The 25,583-nt window shown below is 40.0% G+C and overlaps 1 protein-coding gene across 12 annotated transcripts in view; it reads left to right on the forward strand.

The window, feature by feature from the left end:
• The window catches only part of CEP112 (centrosomal protein 112), a 326,687-nt gene that overhangs the window by 37,680 nt on the left and 263,424 nt on the right, over positions 1 to 25,583 (forward strand). For 10 of the 12 annotated variants that reach the window (XM_025279329.3, XM_025279324.3, XM_025279323.3 and 7 more), the window contains 5 exons: positions 1,282 to 1,359; positions 9,890 to 9,937; positions 10,193 to 10,270; positions 19,267 to 19,353; positions 21,751 to 21,850. In XM_025279329.3, coding sequence (XP_025135114.3) covers positions 1,282 to 1,359; positions 9,890 to 9,937; positions 10,193 to 10,270; positions 19,267 to 19,353; positions 21,751 to 21,850 — 391 coding nt within the window. The remainder of the gene's footprint in view (positions 1 to 1,281; positions 1,360 to 9,889; positions 9,938 to 10,192; positions 10,271 to 19,266; positions 19,354 to 21,750; positions 21,851 to 25,583) is intronic. The other 2 variants (XM_025279328.3, XM_025279335.3) reach the window with 2 other exon arrangements.

Consider the following 25,583-nt stretch of genomic DNA (forward strand, 5'->3'; position numbering starts at 1 on the left):
AGATAATATAAATGACCATAGATAGATTTATTTGTTAGTAATGAGGTTTTCCAGAGAAGGAAATGGCACCCCACTCCAGTGTTCTTGCCTGGAGAATCCCAGGGATAGAGGAGCCTGGTGGGCTGCCGTCTATGGGGTTGCACAGAGTCGGACACGACTGAAGTGACTCAGCAGCAGCAGCAGCAGCAGTGAGGTTTTCTAGGAGCTTCCCAGGTAGAGCTAGTGGTAAAGAAGCCACCTGCCAGTGCACGAGATGTAAGAGACACTGGTTGGATCCCTGGACTGGGAAGCTCCTCTGGAGAAGGAAATGGTAACCCACTCCAGTATTCTTGCCTGAAGAACCCCATGGATAGAGGAGCTTGGCAGGCTACAGTCCATAGGGTTGTGAAGAGCTAGACACGACTGGAGTGACTTGATACATAGGCACCAGGTTTTCTAAAAGTATGAAAGTGCTATACCAACAAACTGAATTTAAAATAAATTTTTTAGCTGTACTCTAAAATATACATTATTATTTTATACCGAGTTACCTTCCTAAGTTTTTGGGCTTTCAGATCATTGTCCATTTCTGGACACAGATCTTTGGCTTTCCTCAGTTAATTATGATTTTAATCTGATTTGATAAATATGGAATATAAAAAATTATACAGCAGGGAAAAGAGCATGGACTTTTAATTTTTAAAGAAAGTTAAGAATTACCATGATTACATTTTCATTATGTGAATCCAAGGCTTATTTCTCTTTATGTTCGGTGTATAATGAGAAATAATTTAAGAACAGAGAGCTTCTTGGACATCAACCCAAACTTCCCTGCTCATTTTAATGAGAGTAAGTAATTCATCTTTTCAAGTGTTCCCCTTCCCGCCTTTAAAACTACTGTGGTACGCCACAATTAAAACTTTTTGTAAAAGAACTTAAAGAGTCTGGATTATTTTTTAAAATATTCTTTTGCATTTTTTTGAAATCTAGTTAATGTGAGTATATTGTGAAGGAGTCTCATAGCCTTGGGCAGCTGCAATAAACAGTCATCCCTTGGAACTGAGAACTAGCTCAGCTGTAGCATCCTCTCCTTGGAGTCCTTTCCTTAAGAGTGGTACAGCATTAACCAAAACGCACGCGGACGCTCACTACTCTGAACGACCCGTATTTGGCCTGTTTTCTCCCTCCCTCCCCTCTGCCCTTCCTACCTTCTTTCCTCTCTTATTTCTTCCCTCCTTCCTTCTTTCCTCCATTCTGTCTTTTGTTTTCATTCTGTTTTTCTTTTTCTTTTTTGTGTTTCAGGATATTCATTTGAAAAAATCTACTCTTTCTTTGGATGACAGCGACATGGGAACTCGCCTTAATAGTTGGAATCTTGGGGTAAAAAAGCATTTGTTTTATGAATGTATGTTGATGTGGCAGAATCATTTTGTGTTTGGAAACATCTGAACTAATTTAATTCTAAACAGTGACTCTTACCAATGCTAGACATTTAGTCCTGGGTGAGCACTGGGAAGGACTTGGGGAACAGGAAAGAGAAGCGTGAACGGTCCCTGTGCTCGACAAGCTGGCTTTCTTGTTGATGAGATGAGATCCGCACATGAAACGGTTAAATACAGTTTCAGGCAGTATGTGATCGAATACCAGAATGAGTTACCCAGAAAGTAGAATACTGAAGGCCACATGCGTGAAAAAGCTCTCTGGCAGACTTCAGGCGTGAACCACCGTCGCGAACAGCAGTTTTCATTTTCAGAGGCCGGGGTGCCAGCGTGCTTTGAGGGTAGAGGGAAAGGTGCCAGGAACTTAAGGCCGAAGGAGGCATGAAGAAAGGCGGAAAGAGCAGCACTCAGGGGGCAGGTGGGCAGGGCTGCCAGGCTGGGGCCTGTTGGAGCTTGAATGCCAGAGCAGAAGTTGAGCTTTTAGATTTGAGATGGCCGTGAGCTCTGAGGTTAGTCCATTTCCACTTTACACACAGGCTGTTTAATGCTTTCAGGAAGTGAAAAGGGGTTTAATCAATTTTTAAAACCCAACTTTATTATTATAAAAATAATTTGTAATTTGAAAAATACAGAAAGTCAGATATGCTGAGAGATGTATGAACATTTTGTTGTATATATCTTTCCCTCATTTTCTTCTGCATGTATTTATAAAATTAAACATTAAACAAAATTGGGGTCATATTATAACTGCTATTTTATTACGTGCTGTTGTAAATTTGGGATAAGTTTATAGTAGTTCCATTAGCATGACTATTAATGGTAGCACTAATTTCTCTTTTGAGTGGATAGTTCATAACTTACTTAAGCATTCTGATATTTCGGACATGTAGGTTGCTTCCAGTTTATTGCTAATATAAGTAACAACTGCAACAGAATTCCTTGAAAGAATCCTTTTGTTCCTATTTGGTTGCTTTCTTAGGTTATGTTAGGTCTTGGAGCATTGCCTTCCATGAGGTGTACACCAATCTATTTTCCAACCAGAAGTCTCTAGGACTGTTCATTTTTTACTTCTTTGCCTACATCAGGGACTGTCATTTTTGTAAAAACCCTGAAACCCTTCTTGCTAATAATGGTCTTTGATGGAGGCAGTGCTTTGGGCAGGCTGAGTGGGTGGTGGTACGAAGGCTGTTGGATGTGTACCGAAATGGAGAAGGGAGCAGTCAGGTGTGGGGGCTCCACCTTGCTGTGAGTCCAAGCATGGAAGAGATGGAAAAGGAAAGCATTTCAAAGAGAATAAAGAATGCTTGGTGACCCGAACAGGAGGGCATCTAAAGCTTTGGTTCCAGGAAAATGGAGGGTTGGCTCGCTGTCAGCTACCTGGTTGTCTGATGGGGGAATCATTTCAAGGGTTTCACCGTTTTATCGTAGACTGCTAGCGTTTGGAGAGTAATCGGGGAGGTTCAAGTTTTCACCTCTGTGGTCTCCAGGGCTGCAGTCTTGTTTTGCAGCCACAGGCTGGACGTGGTGGCCGCACCCAGAGCCTAGAACGGCTCTGTCTTTAGAGACTTCAAACCGGGACTCAGTGGCCACCGTCAGAGGGTCAGAGGTGGTGGACATGAAGGGATTTGAGTGGGTCATTTGAAGGTATGTTAATGAAGAAGAGAGAAATAGCATTGATAACCAGAGGGGAATAGGTCAAAAGAAAACCATTTCCAAATTTGACGGGGTCGGGAAAGCTGCCCCTGGAACGAGTCCTGTGTTACTGGTGTGGGAGAGGAGCGAGGAGGCGTTGGAGAGCAGAATCAGAGAAAGACGTTCTGTGATGTCCTTCTGAAAGGGCCTCTGCCCTGGGCCGTTCGGAACTTCTGATGTGTGCGTTTCGTGGCACACACAGTACTTTTCACGAATATTTAACTGTTCAGAGGATTAAAGTTTTCATTTGTATAATAAAATTAAGATAAAAAATCTAAAATATTTTGAGGTACTGCCTTAAACCTAGGGCCGCCTGGGATTTTGTTTCACACTTTTATTGTTCAAAGAATGCACTAACTGTGAAATAAAGTCCTGCATTTTTATATATTTATAATATGGCTGCATTAATCAGGTTCAACTATATCTCTTGATCACAGTAGAATAATTTAAATATCCAGTGTATTAAAAAACTTAGATTTTGCTTTGATTTTAGTTTTGTATGAGAATGTGTGATGGACTTTTATTTTTTTATTCCTCTGAATGATCAGTTAATAGCTAGTTAATTTTTGTGCTCTGTACTAAGGGCACATTTTTTTTAATGTTGCTGGCATGCCTGTCAACACCTATTTTCTGATGCATTAGAAGTTCCAGATTTTGAATTTTCTAGTTTTTGTTGAAAAAATACATTTCCCCTAGTTACATTCTTTCTTTTCCCAGGAGTGTTTTAATATTTTCCCTGTGAATATATTATTCAAGTAGAGATTTACTTCCTAAACCTAGCTGTTAAATTTCCCTCCTGTATTATTATTTTTTATTATTATTACTCTTTAGCCTTTTTAACCTTTAGCTTTGGGGGAGCTTTTTTGCTTTGTTAACCCGTCTTATATACATTTCATTCATGACAGTCTTTATATAAACTTTTTTTTTTTTTCCTGAGGAGGACTAGGGGGTCTGGAGAAGGAGGTTCTCTTGGGCCTTGCATGGGTCACCACCCCCAGCCCTTCCCCACCCGGGACTCTGTGCTGACTGTGGAGGCTTGCTTCCACCAGGAGCAAACAGTGGGTACACTTTAGGTGACCCCTTAGGTCAGCTCTCTGCAGAATGGGCAAGAGAACATTCTGTTCTGTTCTGGAGAACTCATGTCCTGGAGACCGCGCAGGACAGGATGGTCAGCGGGAGGGTGGACAGCACCCCTAGTCCGGCGGCCCCCCAGGAGGGCAGGGCCCCTGGTGGGACCTCCTGTCCAGGGCCAGGGGCACCTGCAAGTCCCGGAACCCCGGGCAAGGAGCGTGGAGGCCGGGGGAAGTGTGCCGAGCTGACCCGCCGGGGAGTCCAGGTGGAGGAGTGGGGCTGCGGGGTGGGGAGAAGAGCGCCTGGGCTCCGCGAGGTTGGGCTCACGGTGACAGTGTGCGCGGTGCTGCGAACGCGAACGCTGTGGGGTCTGACGGCGCCCGTGCACGTCCGCCTCTGCTACGGCGTGCGGTGTGCCCGCCCCTCGCTTTCTCTCCGGCTCCTGGAGGTGCCAGTTATTAACAGTTTTTCTTTAAAGTATGCAACTGAGCCATTCTCTGCAGCGGCTAGTGACACTGCATGTGTGGACTGAATATGTATTTTCCTGATGACTGATAAAGTTCAGTTCAGTCCAGTTCAGTCGCTCAGTCGTGTCCGACTGTTTGCGACCCCATGAATTGCAGCACGCCAGGCCTCCCTGTCCATCACCAACTCCCAGAGTTTACTCAGACTCATGTCCATCGAGTTGGTGATGCCATCCAGCCATCTGTCGTCCCCTTTTCCTCCTGCCTCCAATCCCTCCCAGCATCAGAGTCTTTTCCAATGAGTCAACTCTTCACATGAGGTGGCCAAAGTACTGGAGTTTCAGCTTTAGCATCATTCTTTCCAAAGAAATCCCACGGCTGATCTCCTTCAGAATGGACTGGTTGGATCTCCCTGCAGTCCAAGGGACTCTCAGGAGTCTTCTCCAACACCACAGTTCAAAAGCATCAATTCTAAGGCGCTCAGCTTTCACAGTCCAACTCTCGCATCCATATATGACCACAGGAAAAACCATAGCCTTGACTATACGGACCTTTGTTGGCAAAGTAATGTCTCTGCTTTTCAATATGCTGTCTAGGTTGGTCTGATACAGTTAGACCCCTCTGAATACGTTGATCGTCCCTCCAGTGCAGTTTGGGTAGCCTCCCACGGTGCAGTGCTGACTGGGGACTTGCACGTTCCCCTGTTGGGCCCTCTGCCTTTTTCTTGTCAATATGTAAGCGCTTTCTATGTATTCTGGATGAGTCCTTTCGGAATTTAGTATGGTAAACAGTTTCTGCCACTTTGTTGCTTTCCTCCATTCTCTTACTGGTGTCTTTGATGAACAGGAACTAAAAAAATTTTTTTAATTTTTCTTTATTCACTTGCTGCATGGGGCTCTCAGTTTTGGCTCAGGCTTGTGAGCTCTCCGTTGCAGCATGTGGCATCTAGTTCCCTGACCAGGGGTTGAACCCCTGCCCCCTGCTCTGGGAGTGCAGTATTAGCCACTGGAGCACCAGGGAAGTCCCAGAAATTGTAAATTTTCATGTGGTTCATTTCCCCATGATTTTGCCTCGTGAAAAAGTGCTTTCTATGTCTGTGTACGGTGTTTGGCTGTCTTGAGTTCCTGAAGCTGTTCTCCCGCGTCGTCTTCTAGCAGCTCTACTGTTCTACTTTTTCTACTTGGAACTGCTTGCCACCTGGAGGCGATTGCAGGGTGTGCTGTAAGAAAGGAAGTAAGGACCTGTGGCCCTTACGCGCATCCACCTGTGCTCTCCGTTACTGAGAAGCCTCTGCTCTTCCCGCTGCACTGTGAGGTTTTTGTCTCCAAATCAGACGATGGTTCGTCTGTTTCCGTTCTGCCCTTTGGCTTGTTTGCTTCTCCTTGTGGCAGCGGATGGTGTCTCTTATCTGTATTTTATTTGTGCTCATTAAATGTTGAAATGTGAGTAAACCAATTTGTAGTATTGTATTTTTTTCTGTGGAAAACATTTTTCAATTTCTAAAATGTCGACTTTCAGTAAGAGCACTATTTTGGAGCATAAGTGGCGCTGGTGACTGAATTCACTTCATGCTGTAGAAAGAGGCCTGGCCGTTCTCCTGACGGGCGCTCTGACTGGGAGAACAGTTGTTCTGGTTGTGCTGCTAGTAATATGTTCCTTAGAATGCCCTTTCCTCTAGGATGGCTGAAATACCAGATAAACTGTCTTTCTGTTTTTCTGAAACCTTGGAACATCTCTCTTTGATCAATATTAGTCTATAAGGAGGTCAGTTTGAGCAAATCCTGAATAATTTGAAAAAAACAAGCTGACAGAACTCTGAACAATTCTGCTAAAAAACTAAACAAAGCGTCCAAAGGCAGTTTCCATTAGAGAGCATTCAGATATCTGTTTTCATGTCTAGTTTAAATTACTATTTATTTATTATTGTGATTCTACTTGTTTTTCAAACAAGAAACATTCTGTCGTGTGATTTATTCATGCTATTGGAACTTAATTATTTTTGGCATTACTGTCTGTATAATATTTTGTTAGACTTTAATGTTTCACATAAGCTCTTTTTATCTTCCATTTTGGACATTCCTTATTGTGGTATTCTTTCCTGAGGTATTATGAGAGAACAAGAAGTCTTCTGAAAGAGCATGAAAAAAATCAGTGTTAAGACTGTTTACAGATTTCTGCAAGTCCCTGTTACTTGTGGATTACAAAGTGGGAACATTCAGCTTCAAAGCACATCTGGCTGCTGTTATAAAATCAGAAAATAGATTGCTTATTTCCCTCAGACAGACTCAAGAACATGCTCTCCTATGAATAATTCTCATTACACGTTAAGAGTGGGTATGAGACAATGTACTGCAAATGAGTAAGAACAACAGAAGATTTATGCTTGTCTCCAGCATTCCCTGTTGCTTTTAAATATTAGAATAGACCTTTTTGTCAACTTGAGAAAGGAAATTTATGATAACACGATGAGTCCTTAACTTCTGTATTTAATGGTTTTTAAAGATGAAGAAGATGAAATAGGAGTTATTTCTGCATAGTTGAAAGGCTACATTGTAATTAGCTAAACCAGTATTTTGTACCCTGCTTATAAATGTAGAGCTGGGTAAAAATAAGTCACAAATGGTTTTTTTGGCTTTTGGGTTTAAATGTTAAGCTTAATTAGAGCTTGAGCATCTTTGAGAATGCTCTGTTTTTCTCTTCCTCTATTTTTCCCCTTGTATTTAATCCTGCTTCATGAGTTAGGCTTTTGTGTGCCTGTGTCTTTGAAGGACTTACTTTCTTTGCTGTTTTCTCCATTCCAAAAATAGAGAATGGTTACTTACTTTTCATATATATACCTTCAGACAATAAATATTTATTGAGTGTACTTGGCTGCCTGCTGGAGATTGGCTGCCTCTAGTTTTCAAAAAGCTGTGTATATATAGTACCTTGTTGTTTACTAAAGACTATGCCTCTTTCTCTGGTATGATATTTAAGTAGACTTTATTATTATCTTTATTTAGTAATGTTTTCCTGAAGTAAATGTACTAAGTCATACACCCAACAGCAGGCCCCACATTTGCAACACTTCTATTATCAAAGTTTTAATTTTTGTTTTTTAACTTAATTTGTTTGTTAAAACTTATTTATTTATTTAAAAACTCATTTATGGACTACGCCAGAGCCTTTGACTGTGTAGATCACAACAAACTGTGGAAAATTATCTTAAAGATATGTGAATGCCAGAACAACCTGACCTGCCTCCTGAGAAATCTGTATGCAGGTCAAGAAGCAACAGTTAGAACTAGAAATGGAACAATGGACTGGTTCCAGATTGGGAAACGAGTACATCAGGGCTGTGTATTGTCACCCTGCTTATTTAACTTCTATGCAGAGTACATTATGTGAAATGCCGGGCTAGAAGAAGCACAAGCTGGAATCAAGATAGTGGGGAGAAATATCAATAACCTCAGATACACAGATGACACCACCCTTATGGCAGAAAGTGAAGACGAACTAAAAAGCCTCTTGATGAAAGTGAAAGAGGAGAGTGAAAAGACTGGCTTAAAACTCAACATTCAGAAAACTAAGATCATGGCACCCGGTCCCATCACTTCATGGCAAATAGATGGGGAAACAATGGGAACAGTGACAGATTTTATTTTGAGGGGCTCCAAAATTACTATAGATGGTGACTGCAATCATGAAATTAAAAGACACTTGCTCCTTGGAAGAAAAGCTATGACCAACCTAGACAGCATGTTAAAAAGCAGAGACATTACTTTGCCAACAAAGGTCTGTCTAGTTGAGGCTACGGTTTTTCCAGTAGTCATGTATGGATTTGAGAGCTGGACCCTAAAGAAAGCTGAGTGCCAAAGAATTGATGCTTTTGAACTGTGGTGTTGGAGAAGACTCTTGAGATTTCCATGGACTGCAAGGAGATCAAGTCAGTCAAACCTCAATGAAATCAGTCCTGAATATTGGAAGAGCTGATGCTGAAGCTGAAGCTCCAATACTTTGGCCATCTGATGCAAAGAACTGACTCATCTGAAAAGACCCTGATGCTGGGAAAGATTGAAGGTGGGAGGAGAAGGGGACGACAGAGGATGAGATGGTTGGATGGCATCAATTGATGGGCATGAATTTGAGCAAGCTCCCGGAGTTGGTGATGGACAGGGAAGCCTCGCGTGCTGTAGTCCATGGGGTCACAAAGAATTGGACATGACTGAGCAACTGAACTGAACTGATTTATTAAAAATTTTTTTTCTTGGAGTCTAGTTGATTTGCAATGTTGTATTACTTTCTGCTGTATAGCAAAGTGAATCAATTACACGTACACATATATCCACTCTTTTTAAAATTCTTTTCCCATGTGGGTCATTACAGAGTCTTGAGGAGAATTCTCTGTGCTATATCGAAGGTTATTATTATTTATCTATTTTATATATGTGATGTGATTTAGCTGCTAAGTCGTGTCTGACTCTTGCGACCCCATGGTCTGTGTAGCCTGCCAGGCTCCACTGTCCATGGGATTCGCCAGGCGAGAGTACTGTAGTGGGTTGCCGTTTCCTTGTCCAGCAGATCTTTCCCATCCAGGAATCAAACCTGGGTCTCCTGCGTTGCAGGCAGGTTCCTTATCAAGTGAGCAACATATTTTATATATAGTGGTGTGTATATGTCAATTCCAGTCTCCTAATTTATCCTTTTCCCCCATATCCCCTGGGAACCCATAAATTTGTTTTCTATAACTGTATGTCAAATTTTTAATGTATGCCTATCTGGTGGCTATAAAATACCATCTTTTGAGGTATTACTTTACATTTTTCATAGTCCTAAGTAGTTTAAGCATGTTTTCATATGCTTATGTCATTCAGATTTCCAAATCTGCCTGGGGCTTTAGTATAAAATTGAGACTTGAAGGATGCTAGGTGCATGCTTACAGGGACTGGAGCCGGTGGGCAGAGGTAGAGAGGCACAGGAAACCTGCCGTGTCCGGGTGATGAGAGTCCTTCAGGACCTGGGGGTGAAGTGTGAGGTGAGCAGGAGTTGGGGGAGGCCGGGGCCTTGGCTGTGAGAGGATCACTCAAGGGTGCTTGTGTATGCAAAGGCAGCTACGCTTGACGTTTTATTTGTTAGTGGGACACCAGAAATATATCATGCAGTACGTATTCTAAGAAACATGCTAAATATTAAGACATATGGAAGACATTTTCATTATAGTTTAATTAATACTCAAATATTAATGTCTTTATTTTAAAATTTCAGATAGAAAACCCTCGATACCTGAGACAGAAGCCCATCCCAGTTACTCTGGTAGGTGAGAATTGCCCTGCGCTTTCCCTGTGGCAGATGGTCTTAAAATAAAATAATTGTTTAGTTGTTTACAGAAAGTAATGCCAGTCCACACTATGAAGCATAGCAGTCTTGTTAATCCTATCACTTGGAAGTGAATAAGTCACTTTTTTTCCTCGTTTCTGTTATTTTGGCATGAACATCAGGCAGTTTAGAGTTGACTTTTGGCCACACCAGGCCTGAAAAAGTATTGAATGGCTCTTCCTCATTCAACAGATGACTCCGAAATTCAGCCTGAGAAAATCCAGCAGTCTGCACGATGACCAGTTACTCTCCCGCATGCATGAGAAAGAGGTAGGATCGCGGTGTTTCTGGCGCATCTAATCTATGCATGCAGATTTCACGTTTTGTGTAACACAAGTTTTCAGGTCCTAGTTAGAGTAACGGACGCCTGGTAGGAAGAGGCTGTTGTGGGTGCAAATATAGAATTCTGGTGCAGGTAAAGGCAGGTCTTCCGTTCTGTTTTCACTGACATTGGAACATAGCTGCTTTGGAGGGAGTGTTAGTTTCTGCTGTACAGCAGAGTGACTCCCAGATATGCATATACACATCTCCCATCCTTTTTGGATTTCCTCCCCATTTAGGTCACCGCAGAGCACTGAGCCGAGGTCCCTGTGCTGTGCAACAGGTTCTCATTAGCTACCAGTTTTATGCATGGTGTCAATAGTGTATATATGTCAATCCTAGCCTTCCAGTCCTTCCCCACCCCTTTAAGTTTCAGCCTGCTGGAACGACTGCTGCTGACCTCAGTAACTTAAAGGTCCTTTTAGAGCCCCCATGCGAGGCGCGCAGGCTTTTGTTTCCTAGTGCACGGCTGGTGCTTTTAAACAAGCCTGTTGAAATAAAAAGATGTTACATTCCATGAAAACTTTTTGAGGACAATACTTACCTTCAGATGGACCTTCTTTGAAATTCTTGTTCTGAAAGTTTTTCTTTCCTTTTAAGAAATTGTCAGTTGTTTTTACACGTCATTCCAAGTCATTACCAACCATTTTCCCTTTTACTGTTCAGACTGTTTACCATAGAATAGTTACCTCCTGTCCTTTTGAAATTTTTTCTGGTCTTTTGTGACACCGTATTCTTATTCTTTATGGTCACACTTTGGGTTAGGGCTGAGCATACCAATGTTCCCCACATACGTGTTGAAAGAGAGGATACTTAAAAGTATCCTGTGTTGCACCAGAGATTCATTTCTAAATGTGTGTGGCTTTTTTTTTTTCTGTACCCTTATGTTTTTGTTTTTCTTTTTGGTATACTGGCAAAAATATTTGTGGGATCATTGAGAAGTTTGCATGTAAACATCAACTTACAGCATATCTTAAAATACACCCAGTGTGTATTTTGACTAAAATAACCCTTTGTGTAGTTACATAGTTGTTTCTGCCTATTTTGGGTGAAATTTTTGGTCATTTTTTTTTCCCCTAAAATGTTTAAGAGTATATGCTGGCTGAGTTGCTCCAGTGTGAGAACTTAAGTTTCTTTTAAAGAAGTGTCTGTGATTATAAAATAATTTTGGGTGTTTATTAAATAAATTTTGTAAAATATAATAAAATAAGAAAAATAAAGGTTTTTAATTGCCCAGAGTGGGGAGAAATTTTGTAGAATACAGCCATATGTAAAGAAGGAAATAAAATCACCTATGAAATTAATATATAGAAATGAAGAAGTAGCATTGTGTTGACTTTGATTCTTTTTTTAACATATTCTACAGAATACATGTTATTTTTCTTTAGACAATTGAGATGATATAACCTGAGTATTTTTGTATAAGTTGAGTATATTATGCTACTAAATATTGTTCCTAAGCATTTCTTTCTTTATTTTTGATGTCCATTCTTCTATTTCTCATATGTGTTTAACATGAGGTACATACATCTGTACATGTAAAATTTAGTAACATCAGAACACATTCCTGCCTATTCTTGGCTACAAGTCAATACTGTGAAGTATCTCTCTGGCTTTCTGCAGGAGGTTGCTGCTGTTCAGCTGCTAAGTGGTGTCTGACTCTCTGTGACCCCGTGGACTGCAGCACACCAGTCCTCTCTGTCTCTCTTTTTCTCCAGGAGTTTGCTCAAGTTCATGTCAGTTGAGTTGGTGATGCCATCCAACCACCTCACCCTCTTCTCTTTTTGCCTTCAATCTTTCCCAGCATCAGGATCTTTTCAATGACTTGGCTGTTGGCATCAGTTGGCTAAAGTACTGGCATTTCAGCTTCAGCATCAGTCCTTCCAGTGAATATTCAGGGCTGATGTCCTTTAGGATTCACTGATTTGACCTTCTTGCTGTCCAAGCATTTATTTTTAATGGCTGTATTATAGTCTGTATTATAGAATTATCCCCAGTTAATTTGACGTATCCCTATTGTTAGATATTGAGATTGAGTTTTCACTAATATAAGTAATTCTGAAAAAAAAATCCTCATATCTCTATCTTTATATGCATTCAAATATTTGTATGCGGTAATGAACTATGTCTTACACGGTAAAATTGAAATGATGGAGTTTTGTAAGTATAGTAGCATAAAAAGTTTAACCTCTAAAATAAAAATTAATACTTGGAAGCCTTATAAAAATTGTATGTGATTTTAAGATACAAGTAAAGAATGTATTATATGCAAAAATGAGAATGAATGTAAAAAGAGGTAATTAGAGCCACTGAATGCTGAGGAAGGTGGCCGTTTAGACTGCCTTTGTAAATATAAAGATACTAATTATATTTTAAATACAGAGCATGGATTTTTAAAAGCTTTTTTCAGTTTTAGGACACAGTTTTTTTTAATATTTTCATTTTTGAAATAGGAAATATTAATCATTAATAGAAAGATATTTATTCAGGCTTTGTCGATTTGCCTGAGTCGCGTGTGCGTCCCTCTGCGGAACCTAACGCGGCTCTGCCTGATGAGCGGCCTCGTTGCCCCTGTGCAGGCGCCCCGGCGCCCCGCCTCCGGCCTCCGCGGGGCCGAGCGTCCAGAGCCTGTCTCCAGGCGCTGCGCTCTTCCGTGCCGCTTCCCTCTGTCCACTGTCCTCCTAGTCTCCGACTGTTACACGTTCATGGCAACTTTCTGTCCATCTACCTTAACCTCATTATATTTGTGTAACTACCTCACACTCTTTCTAGAATGGTGCATGAATAGATGGATAAATTTAAAAGTACATTTAAAAAAAAAAAGTTAAAAACAAGAAACTATCAGTCCTACTGCTTTACTATTTGTGCTGGTTTTCCAGAGATAGTTTTCTAACTTGGACTTTTCTGTATGCTTAAATGCATAGCTACGCTGTGATGCGTTTAGTCATCCTTGAGAAGGATGGTCTTAGGTCCACTGGCGGAAGTCCCTTTTCTCAAATGCTTACTTGTGAGCCCAAGGGTGGCGGCTTTTCTGTTTTGGAATCCTGCAAACCCTTGCACACCCAGGTCAGACAGCCCTGAGGTGTCGCGTGCATGTTCTCATCCAAAAATGCTTCCGCTGTTGCTGGGTCATGTTGTAAAAATAAGGAATAGTTTTGTTTGAGTTATGTTTATTTTAAAATTAAATAGTAATATTTATTTTCACAACACCTGATCACTCTTCAAGGTAATCATTGATAAAAATTTAATATGTATTCTCTTTAAAAGTTTAAAAATACAAATAATGTACTAGATCATACTCTACATATTGTTTCCTTTTGCTTTTTAAATTCAAACATAATTCTGATGGTTTTTATATGAGTAACATGGCTTAATCCTCTTAAGTAGTTGCGCTGTACTTTGTTTATTGATGGCCCATGTTTTATTACTGGAGGTTCCTCCTGAGGGCTGTAGGTCGTGAAGAATATTTTGCTACAACAAGCCGTGTTTCGAGAGTATCCCTGTGTACAGTTGTATGTATTGCACGTTTATTCTTAGACCATAAGTTCTGTGAAATCTAATTGCACATTTCAATGTTTTATTGATATTGACAGATTGCCCTTAAAATGATGTTATGTCTGCCTCGGGCTGTAGGCATTGGTGAGAGGGGAGAGTGATGGCCAGTGGGCGTGCGTGTTCCTTTTTGGAGTAATGAAAACGTCCTAGATTAGACTGGGGTGATGTTGCATAATTCTCTGATGTGTTGAAAGACACCCGATTGCGTACTTTAAGTGGGTGAATGTTGCGGGTCGGTCTGCTTACACCTGCGCCAACAGCGTGTGAGAATGTCTGCCTCCCCATTCAGTCAGCAGCACCGACGTATAAACACTTTTATTTTCTGTGAGACAAAAAATAGTATCTTGTTTTAATATTTGCATTGCTTTTTTATGTGAGAATGAGCATATTTTTGTCTGTTGTCTTTTTAATTTCACTTTTGTGAACTGTCCTTTATTAAACCTTTTTCTATATTTTTGTTAAATTTTTGTCTTCATCGTGATTCCTTAGCAGTTTGTATACTAAGGAACTCAGGTCTCTGTCATATATCTTACAGGTATTTTTCTCTGTCTTTTGATTTATTGCTGTCTTTTTTTAAACGTATAGAAGTTTCTTTTCAGTAGGTGGCTCTATCAGTCTTTTCTCTATGGCTTTAGGGTTTTGTATTGTGTAGAAAAGATTTCTTATTCCAAGATTATGAAAAAATTAATTCACATTTTTGTCTCTTTTAAAATCTCATCTTTGTATTTAAATCTCAGGTCCATTTCACAGGGTTTTACTCTGAGTAGTGATGATAATCTAGATTAATCAGTTCTTAATGTTACAAAATAAAAACTTAGGAGGTTGAGTGCTTAAGTTAAAGAATGCAGTAAGTGTGGAAAGAATTGAGTGACGTGAAGGCCTCTGTAGATTACAGAGTTTGTCTGCATTTAATAAATGATTTAATTCTGTTGATGCTTTGGCGAGTTCTGAAATCTTTAATCAGCCTTTGGAAATTAAACTTTATAAAACACAACTTTCATTTTAAGTTTATAATTCTGTAGAAAATACCTTAGATGTTAAATGAGTAATATTCACAATATTATTTTATTAGAGTTGAAGAACTGTAGTAGTTTTCTTTTGATTGGTAAAAACACACATATACATTGTTTTAAGATTATAAATTTTGTTCAGTGTATTTGGCTTTGTGGGAAGACATGTCTGGTGACTGTGACCCTTGATTTTCACCTTAGCCTGTCATTCATAAACATGGTTGGACTTGTCTGCCTTTGTAATTGTTAACACATTTCCTGTGATATCCACATCACAGGACTGTGTGACCTTGAGCACCATCAAGTAGTGTGCTTCTTTTTTTTATTTCTTTAGTATTCTTAAAAAAGATTTCTGATATAGATTAAGACATTTGGAAAACCGTTGTCACTGAAAATGAAAGAAGAGAACACAACACAACGAGAGGAGATCAGTTTTCAGAGCAACCATCAGTTCTCAGAGAACAGATGGTAGAAATTGCCCTTTTTGTGAAATAAAATAGAGTATTTCCTTTGAACTTTACCTCCACCCACAGTGACTGTTCCCACCCATTGCCTAAAAGGCTGCCTTGCTTCTTTCTTACACGTAATGCCAATTAGGCATTTTTTCCTTTTGCAAATCTCCTAGTAAAATGTAGAATTTAAATAAATCCAAATGACAAAATCTACAGTCATTGATGTAATAAATGAAAGAATTTATACTTTAAAGCATTTCTTATGAATAGAGCATTCAGAGACTCTCAGTCTTACAAAATGCAATAATTATTCAAAGGAAAACCATCGTGGACCACATGCAGGCAAGGGTTAGATCCTGACCAAGACGCCAGCCGCCTGCCGTCCACCTTCTCAGTCCTCCTCTCGTCCACCTCCCCAACAATAACCACCATCCTGACGTCTCTCATCGTTTCCCTCCTTTACTTTTTAAGTTGACTTTGCTACCAATGCCTGCCTTCTTAAGAATGAAAATACTTTTGTTCAGTGGATTTTGAACTTCATTTAAATACAACTAAACTTTTCTGCTCAGTAGCATGTGGGTAACACTCCTGGTTGTTAGGCACTTAGCTGCAGTTGGCTTCATTTGCAGTACTTTCTATTAAATGAATCTGCCACACTTTCTTGCCATTGTGTTGATGAATCTATCCTAATTTTTGACTTTTACAAACAGTAGCCCTGTGAACAACCTTGTGCGTGTCTCCTGACACATATGTACAAGAGTTTCTTCAGGGCAGTGGTTCTCAGAGTGTGGGCCATGAACCCTGTGATCCCTAAGATCCATGAGGTCTATGAGGTCAAAATTATTTTTGCAATAATTAAAAATAATCTTTTTACTGTACTTACATTTGCATTGACTTTGCACACAGAGCGTTGGGTAAAACTATATCCTGACCCACATCAAGGCAGTGGCACCAGATTGTACCAGTTGATGTATTCTTCATTGCCACATGCTCCCAGGGAAACAATTACCAATCTTACTTAAGAATGTTCTCAGTGAAGCAAGTAGAAAATTATTAATTTTACTAAATCTTGTAACTCAGATACACATCTTCTGGCTAGCTGAGTGACAAAGTAGAACTGAGTATAGAGGGCTTAGGGTGCATATGCAGGCGTGTGTGGGAGCACCAGAAGGAAAGCCCCAGGGGCTTCGTCAGTGATGAACTGTGATAGCTCCTGCTTCTGGGATGTCATTCTCACCTGATGTAATGACTGACAGACAAAATACGGTTATTCAGACTCGGTTACTGGGAGACAGTTTCTGGAAAGTGAACAAATTGAGCCTGTCACTTTAAGCAAAACAACTGACCATATTCACTCTGATGATAGAATTTGACCTTTTAATACAAATTAGAATTTTGGCAACCCTGTATCAGTCACTGTGAGCTTGAGAACTTTCCAATACTAAGACTTTTCCGATGAGATTGGTGGTAATATTAACCAGTGTGAGGTTTTGATATTATGTGATGAAATTTTCAATATTTGGAAATCTCTGCAACTCATTGAACTGATGTTTTCCAAATGAGTAATGCATGATGTTATAGCATCAGACATGGGTAGCAGAGCCATTCCAAGTTCAGGACAGACCAACAGACCTGCTGTGACAGCGGAAGGCTGGAGCCCACTGCCAAGTCCACTGCCAAGTCCACTGCCAAGTCCACGGAACTTAGGAAGCCTAGCACTTGTGAGTGCTGGTTTACGTAGAAAGAATATCTGCAGTTACAAAAAGGGGATTAACATACTCGACTTTACAACTACCTATTTATGTAAGGAGACATTTAAGGAAGAACTGTGTTCCAGTATTACATATTACACAGATTCTCTGAGATAATAGAGGGGGATACTCTTTTCAACTGCTTTTATGAGGCAAACACAACACAGTTAGAACCAAGAACATTTCAAGAAAAAAATTAAATCCCCTTAAAAATAAAAACAGTGACAAAGTTCATTGTCAATACGTTGAGAAAAGACTTGTTTAATGAATGATGCTGCTACAACCTTTCAGTTACTTGAAAGAAAATAAATTTGGGTCCTTTCCTCTAAAAACAAAAATAATAAAACAACAATAATAATACATAATAAAACAATTATAAAAAAACAAAAATTCTGGATGTACCTAAAACCTAACCTATAAACACCCAGACAAAAAGTTTCAAAACAACAAAAATCTTGACATCAGGTCTTTCTTACCCAAAAACCTTTCCAAACTCAGAATGAATAAAAGAAATGATAGAAATATTTGACTCAGTGACATAAAGAATCTGTAAGGTAAAAAAAAATATATAAGAAACAAAATCAATTGAAAAACAATCAATTTGGGGAAAATATTAGAGACGGACTGTGAATGTATATACACGCCTTAAACTAATTCAGAATAAATAAAACTGCATGCCAGGCTTTACTGACCACAGACAGGAATGTGGATGAAATTGTGAAAGGGCCTTCATAGAAGACCGGATTCAGAAGGCCCCAAATGTGTGACATATTTATATCCTGAATGTTCGTTGGAAGGACTGATGCTGAAGCTGGAACTCCAGTACTTTGGCCGTCTGATGCAAAGAACTGACTCATTGGAAAAGACCCTGATGCTGGGAAAGATTGAAGGCAGGAGGAGAAGGGGACGATGGTGGATGAGATGGTTGGATGGCATCACCGACTCAATGGACATGAATTTGAGCAAGCTCCAAGAGTTGGTGATGGACAGGGAGGCCTGGTGTGCTGCAGTCCATGGGGTCGCAAAGAGTTGGACACGACAGAGGGACTGAACTGAACTGACCGAAACGTGTGACGAGGGGCCAACAGGCAGTGGTTTTCAGGGAAACGCACATGAGGATCGTAGTAAGATGTCTGTCCTTCCCGCAGAAGTGTGAATTTGCCTTTAATAGAGGGCAAAATAGATCTAGATAATCTGATTCATTGCCATGTCTTTTGAGAACCCACCCTGTAGAAAGCAAAATCCAAGTGTGCTGGATGCATACAGGAGAATGCTTGGCCGTGTTGTTTGTAGTGGAGACTGAAAAGAAAGTGACTATGCATTAAGAGTGTAGTTGAACAGATTTATTTTCTGCTCATTAAGGAATAGTTGGTAAATATTTAAAAAATGAATAAGAACTAGAGCAAGTATTTTTAGAGGGATTTCCATGAGATATTGTTCAGAAAGAAAGACAAGGTGTAGAAAATACGTATTTTTGTATTCATAATACAAACATTCATAATAAAAGGTTATACATTGCTGAGGGTGTAGCAGTTTAGAGAAGAGGCCCACTGGGCATTCCTACAGCAGTGTGGGGTGCATGGGCGGCGCGCTGCTCTGCCATGTCGTGGGGGACCCGGCTGGTGGGCAGCCTGTCCGTCCTCAGCTCACAGCTTCAGTCTCTGCACCTGAGGCCTTGGTTACTCATCCTGCAGAAAGAAAGAGGGTGGAGGGAAAGCCACTTCTGAGAAAACATGTCTGTCGCAGTTGCCTGCGTCCCCTCTGCCCCATCAGCCCCCCACCCAGCCCAGGTGGTGGCGTTAGTGGGGCCCCAAGGGAAGAAGAGAGGAACAGATGTCGGGGACCCTCCTGGCCTGTGCCACACAATACCAAGTGGATTTGGCAAAATATCACTTCACAGTGACCCTTTCGGGGCAGTGGCGTGGGCTGAGTATCTGAGTATCTGTTCCTTAGCCTGTAGAGTGATGTTTGTTCAGAAGACTTTTAATCAACTTGGAGGTGAGCACAGAGTATACCCAGTGTACGAGTGTGTGCAGTGTGATTGCTGGACTCGTGACTGTAAGGTGAACGTGGAAAATGATGTTATGTTTCATACAGGAGTTTATTTTAATTTAATTGTGTACTTTTGAAAAATGGAAAAGTAAATTAATAACATCTTTAAAATATTTTCCTTGAAGTTGGACATGAAAACAAAGCTGATGGAAGCTAAATATCATGAAGAGAAACTTAAATTGCAGCAGAAACATGACGCTGATGTTCAGAAGGTAGGGTGTGTACGGTTTATTATTTTTTTAGGATTGAGTATTTGAAATATTCTAGGTCTCATGACCATCCACTTATTATATTTACATGCTTATGAGAGTCTAACATAAATGGGACTTGCTAAATTAGTATCCTAGCAAAGCTGATCTTTAAACTTCATTTGCTAAACAAATGTATTTATGTGAGACCTTATAGTTTACATGATCTTCACGTTCTCCTTTATTTTTTCTTACAGCCCTTTACCTTCTATCACTGCTTTTCATTACAGTTGAAATGAAACATCAGCTGTAAATACTAGAGTTTGTTTTGGTCTAATATCCTTTCAGTCTTCTGGCAATTGCAGTTTCCTTTCTAATTTAAAAAGAAATCCTGAACTTAGTTCTCTTTGGTGTAGACTGCATGCACTGTGAGGCCAGTGTTGGCTTTCTTTCAGTGGCTCGTTGGGATGTATGCCTTCCAGTATTTCAATTTGTACTTTAAAGTATACTTTTTCTTCTTAATGGGCACAGCAAAAGTCATCAATCTATAGTTATTATACCTTATAATTGTATAACTATATGTTAGTACTGCTTTTAAAAATGTAGTGCTATAGAAGTATAATTTTAATATATGAATTTGAAACTCATGAGAATTGATCCAGATAGAAACTTGGCATTGTCTGTTTCAAAACTAAGCCTGGGATGCTGCTCCCCAGAGTGAAGTGCCAGAGCTGGAAGGAGGGAGCGGAGGCCAGAGCGTCTCGTAACCTGCTTTCTTCCTGCCCTACCCTGCGTTCCTAAAGCTGGAAATGTAGCCGTGTTTAGTCAGGCGTGTACGGGGCTCACCTTCTTGCAAAGCAACAAGAGGGAAACCACTGATTGAAAATTAGAGAAAAACTATTGAATCCTTTTCCTTGACTTTCCTCTTTTCCTTTCAGACTTTAAAGGCAAATATTACTTTATGTTCTTACTAGAATTTTACCTAAGTATAAACAGTTATATCAAAGCAGTTCTCTATCATAAATATGTTAGAGATTCAGTAATATAATTCTGTAATTTCAATAGAGCATAATACATGTCTAAATTGAAAATTTAAAATATTGATGTGTAATATAAATAAATATAGAAATATATTTGGAAAAATCATGGTAATAGAGTTTGAAATAGGCTTTTTGGTATGTCCGTTGCAAAGCTCTATTCTAAGAAAAACATTTAATAGTAGAATCCTTTCCAGGAATTTCTCTTTTAAAATAAATTCTTCATGAAAAAAGAAAGCAGTACAACTAATTTGAAATGCCAGGTAAAATATAAATAAAATCATTGACCTCATGCCAGATTTGGAAAGTATATTCATCAGTTTGTTGCATGTATGGCATTTTCTACGTGTTAGGAATTGGGAAGGAATAAAATTGAAAGTGTTTATCTCTTTGCACACATTCTTTTCCTGTTCTGCTTCTTTATGGACATGGAGCTCAAACTGGCTCCTTTACTTATTTATCAGTTGTTCTTAGAGGTGGGACCAAAACAGTGAAAGGTAAAGTAAGATGCTGGTAATACAAGAAAAACTTGGTTAGACATGCTGATAACCTGTTTTCAAAAATTGAATTTGCGTGTATAGGAATATACCGCAACCATAAGAAAAGTGGATATTCATACTTCTGCTTCAATTTGGTTTTCCTTTTCCCCCTTGGTTAGACATTTCTTTACCCTGCTTGGTAACTTCCCTATACTTGGTTTTTCTCCAATTTTTTTTTAAGTATTGGATATTTTTTAAAGTATTTAATGATCCATTTAAAAACTTCTGAGAGTATAAATTAATGATGTAAAATATTCATACAATTTTGGACATACTTTGAGCTGACTTTTTTGATTCCCAAGAGCAGAACTAAATGTAAAAGAAGTCTATTACACCCCACGTTCCTGTGTGTCTGGGCGTGCTTGTTCTTGTGTGTGGAAGTGACAGAAGGACCCTGTGGGGGGTTCAGAGTGTGCTCGTCTGCAGGCACCTGCCAGTGCTGGGAGGGGCCTGCACTGTGTCAGCGGGTCAGGCTTCCGCTGCTCCTCTCTGCGGCCTGGTGACCACTTCATCTGTGAGTCATAGTTTAGAGAATCAGCTAATCTAGTATTTACAATCCCCTTAAGGATTAGGACATGAAAATTCAAAACAGCATATTTCTTTCAGTAATCAATTATTATAGTGTATTTAATGTTTTGTCAATGCACTGAAATATAATTTTTGGGGGTTGTTATATATAACATCGCTTTTGTTATATATATTATATATAACATCTTTTTTGGGGAGAAGCCACTTACAGGATTAGCTGAGATAGACTTAAAAGAATATTGTGCTCTTTTTTAAAAATTATGTGTTCCATACATAAAATGATATAGTGTACTAAAATATTTTAAATTCGTTTGCAGATTTTAGAAAGAAAGAATAATGAAATAGAAGAAATGAAAACTTTATACAAAAAGAAACAAAATGAAACTGAAGAGACGATTAGAAAACTTGAGAAGAAAGGTGATGTTGTATATTGTTACATAAATCCTTTAGTAACATTTCTACTTTAGTGCTTCTATAAAGGACAGTTTTATTTCTGACTGTAGTATGAGATAGGAAGGTTTGTATGGGTTTCCTTTGTTGATGTGCTGATGTGAACTTCTGTATGACTTAAGAAAAACCTGTGTGTGTGTGTGTGTGTGTGTGTTTGGTAGCAATGGTGGCTGGTTTGATTAAAGGTTTAAAAGAGTCTGTAACTGTTACTCTTTCTTAATCCTCTCTTCATTGGGCTGGAATGACCATAGGTCAGTCTTAGAATAGAACTTACTGGCTTTCACAAGAGTCTAGAGCAATTATTCATCTTGGTCTAATAAAAATTCATTCCATTAAATGTCTACTTTATGCTTTATAATATATGCTATATTGTGATGGACGGAACATTTAAAAAGTATTCCTCATTTATACTTTCATTATGAAGGAAAAGAAAACAGGAAATCCAGTGTTAAATTGATTATGACTGTAGGTCAAAACATTGAAATGTAGTGGACAGTCTTAAGGAGAGTGTCGGAAATATTTGGGGAGGGGGAAAGAACTTTAAAAGTTTTGTAAGATTTAGTTAGTTGCAGAGGAGAGTTCCAGGCACTGGGGTGGGAATGCTGATGTTCGTAAACTGTGGGAAGGATGATGCAAAACATTTATCTAGAGTGGAGATCCTCATGTTAAGAGAGAGACTGACAAAGACTAAGATAGGTGACTTGGCGTCATATAAGCATAACCTTGAATTTCAGATTTAGAAATTTCAAGTTTATCCTGTAGCTGCTGGAGAGTCAGGGAATGTTTTTTGCGAGGTGAGTTTTAGGGCTGCATGTTTTCGGTGGAACAGCCTGGTAATATGGTGAAGCTGATTCCCAGTCTGTTATAATAGAGGCAGAATGGAGTAGAGGAGGGAGAAAGAGAGAGAAAGAGGGAGAGAGAGAGAGGGAGGGGGAGAGAGAGAGAGGAGAGGGAGGGAGAGAGAGAGGGAGGGGGAGAGAGAGAGAGGAGAGGGAAAGGGGGAGAGAGGAGAAAGGGGAGAGAGAGAGGAGAGGGAGGGGGAGAGAGAGGAGAGGGAGGGGGAGAGAAAGGAGAGGGAGGGAGAGAGAGAGGAGAGGAGGGGAGAGATCTTCCTTCTTATGAAACCTGCTCTTTAGCATCTGCTATTGCCCAATCGCATGCCTCTTACTCATAAAGTGGTGCAATTGGAGATGTAACGTATGTAAAGTCTCCTCAACTCAAGGCCGCTGTGCCTTCATAATGTCATATGTAAGATGATGAGGACCCAGAATATCTCAGTAATAGCAGTGGGAGTGGGGAGAGTGAACCTGAAAAAGAAACTCTGCTGGATTTGTGAATGATCCGATGTCAGTGAAGAGTAAGAAGAAAGTGGAGAATCTTGTCATGGAACCGCTCCAAACATCAGTGGCTACACATATTTAAAATCTATTTCTAGGTTTTTGTTTTTACTCTGATTCAAACCAGGCACTTTAAACACTCAAAGAATGTTCAAACTGCCATACAGTTGGCGCTCATTTCATGTGCTAGCAAGGCTGTGTTCAAAATCCTTCAAGCTAGGCTTCAGTAGTATGTAAACCAAGAACTTCCAGATGTACAAGCTGGGTTGAAAAAAGGCAGAGGAACCAGAGATCAAATTGCCAACATCCATTAGGTCATAGAAAAAGCAAGGAAATTCCAGAAAAAACATCTACTTCTGCTTCATTGACTATGCTAAAAGCCTTTGTGCAGATCACTACAAACTGTGGAAAATTCTTAAAGAGATGGGAGTGCCAGACCACCTTTCCTGTCTCCTGAGAAACCTGTATGGTGGTTAAGAAGCAACAGTTAGAACCAGACAGGAAACAATGGACTGGTTCAAAATTGGGAAAGGAGTATGACAAGGGTATATATTGTCACCCTGCTTATTTAACTTGTATGCAGAGTACATCATGTGAAACGCTGGGCTCAATGACTTCACAAGCTGGAATCAAGATTGCTGGAAGAAATATCAACAACCTCAGATATTCAGATGGTACCACCCTGATGGCAGAAAGCAAAGAGGAACTAAAGAGTCTGTTGATGAGGGTGAAAGAGGAGAGTGAGAAAGCTGGCTTAAAACTTAACATTCAAAAAACTATAAGATCATGGCATCTGGTCCCATCACTCCATGGCAAATAGAAGGGGAAAAAGTGGAAATAGTGACAGATTTTATTTTGGGGGGTTCCAAAATCACTGCAGATGGTGATTGCAGCCACAAAATTAAAAGACACTTGCTCCTTGGAAAGAAAGCTATGATAAATCTAGACAGTGTATTAAAAAGCAGAAACATCATTTTGCCAACAAAGGTCCTTATAGTCAAGGCTGTGGTTTTTCCAGTAGTCATGTACAGATGTGAGAGTTGCACCATAAAGAAGGCTGAACGCCAAAGAATTGATGCTTTTGAACCGTGGTGCTGGAGAAGAGTCTTCTGGACTGTAAGGAGACCAAATAGTCCTGAAGGAAATCAACCCTGAATCCTAGTGGCTTAGACAGTAAAGAATCCGCCTGCAATGCAGGAGACCTGGGTTCGATCCCTGGATCGGGAAGATCCCCTGGAGAAGGGAATAGCTACCCACTCCAGTATTCTTGCCAGGAGAGTTCCATGGACAGAGGAACCTCGAGGGCTACACTCCATGGGGTCACAAAGAGTCAGACACAACTGAGTGACTTACACTTAAAAAACCTTTTTTATTGGAATTCATTGGAAGGACTGGAGCTGAAGCTCCAATAATTTGGCCACCTGATGTGAAGAGCAGACTCACTGGAAAAGACCCTGAGGCTGGAAAAGGTTGAGGGCAGAAGGGGAATGCGGCCGAGGTTGAGATGGCTGAATGGCATCACTGGCTCAATGGACATGAGTTTGAGCAAGCTCGGGGAGAAAGTGAAGGACAGGGGAGCCTGATGTGCTGCGGTCCATGGCGTCACAAAGAGTCGGACACGTCTGAGCAACTGAACAACGATATCAGGTTAACTTGAACTCTTCTCCTTCTCACCAGTGCTGCATCATTGAGATATAAAAGTGAAAGAAATTTCTATGTAAATGTTTATGAAAATTTTCCTCTCTTCCAGTAAGTGAATAAGAACATATTAATGAAGCTAAGAAAATATTACTTGCAAGCAAATACACAACTGAATTTATTTTGTATCCGGATGACATGAATATGTTGAACAGTTTTCACTCGAATCAATGACAGTTTAAGTCACTTAAAAAGAAGATAGAAATTTGAATGCTTTATGAGGGATATGTTTTATGTAATTTAGAGCATGTTTTGCTTCAGTCCCAGTAACTTTAATGCACCCAGGAGCAGCGGCAGATTGGAGCGGTAGGTTCCTTTGTCTGTGGGCTTAGCACACAGCGTTTGGGGTACTTGCCTGAGTGCCAGTCTTTTGCTCTGTAGTTAAAAAGTTGAAATATCTTTCTCCTCAGTGAAGAAGCAAATAAACTATTATAGCATGCAATGTAATAGGGGACTTAATGTAGAAATCTAGGAGGTTCCCTGGGCCTAGAGAGGAGTATCATTCTGCCCCTGCAAGAGTAGGAGACTGGTTGGTTCCTAAAGGTGTGACTTGACCTGAGACTGATTTGAGCATAGTATTTCAGCAGGGGAGGAGGGCACTTCAGGTGGATAGGTGGGAGCATCTGGGCAAGAGGATGAAAGGACGTGGATTTACAGATAGGTTG

Source organism: Bubalus bubalis, chromosome 3 (genome assembly GCF_019923935.1).
Source record: "Bubalus bubalis isolate 160015118507 breed Murrah chromosome 3, NDDB_SH_1, whole genome shotgun sequence".
Taxonomy (NCBI): Eukaryota; Metazoa; Chordata; class Mammalia; order Artiodactyla; family Bovidae; genus Bubalus; species Bubalus bubalis.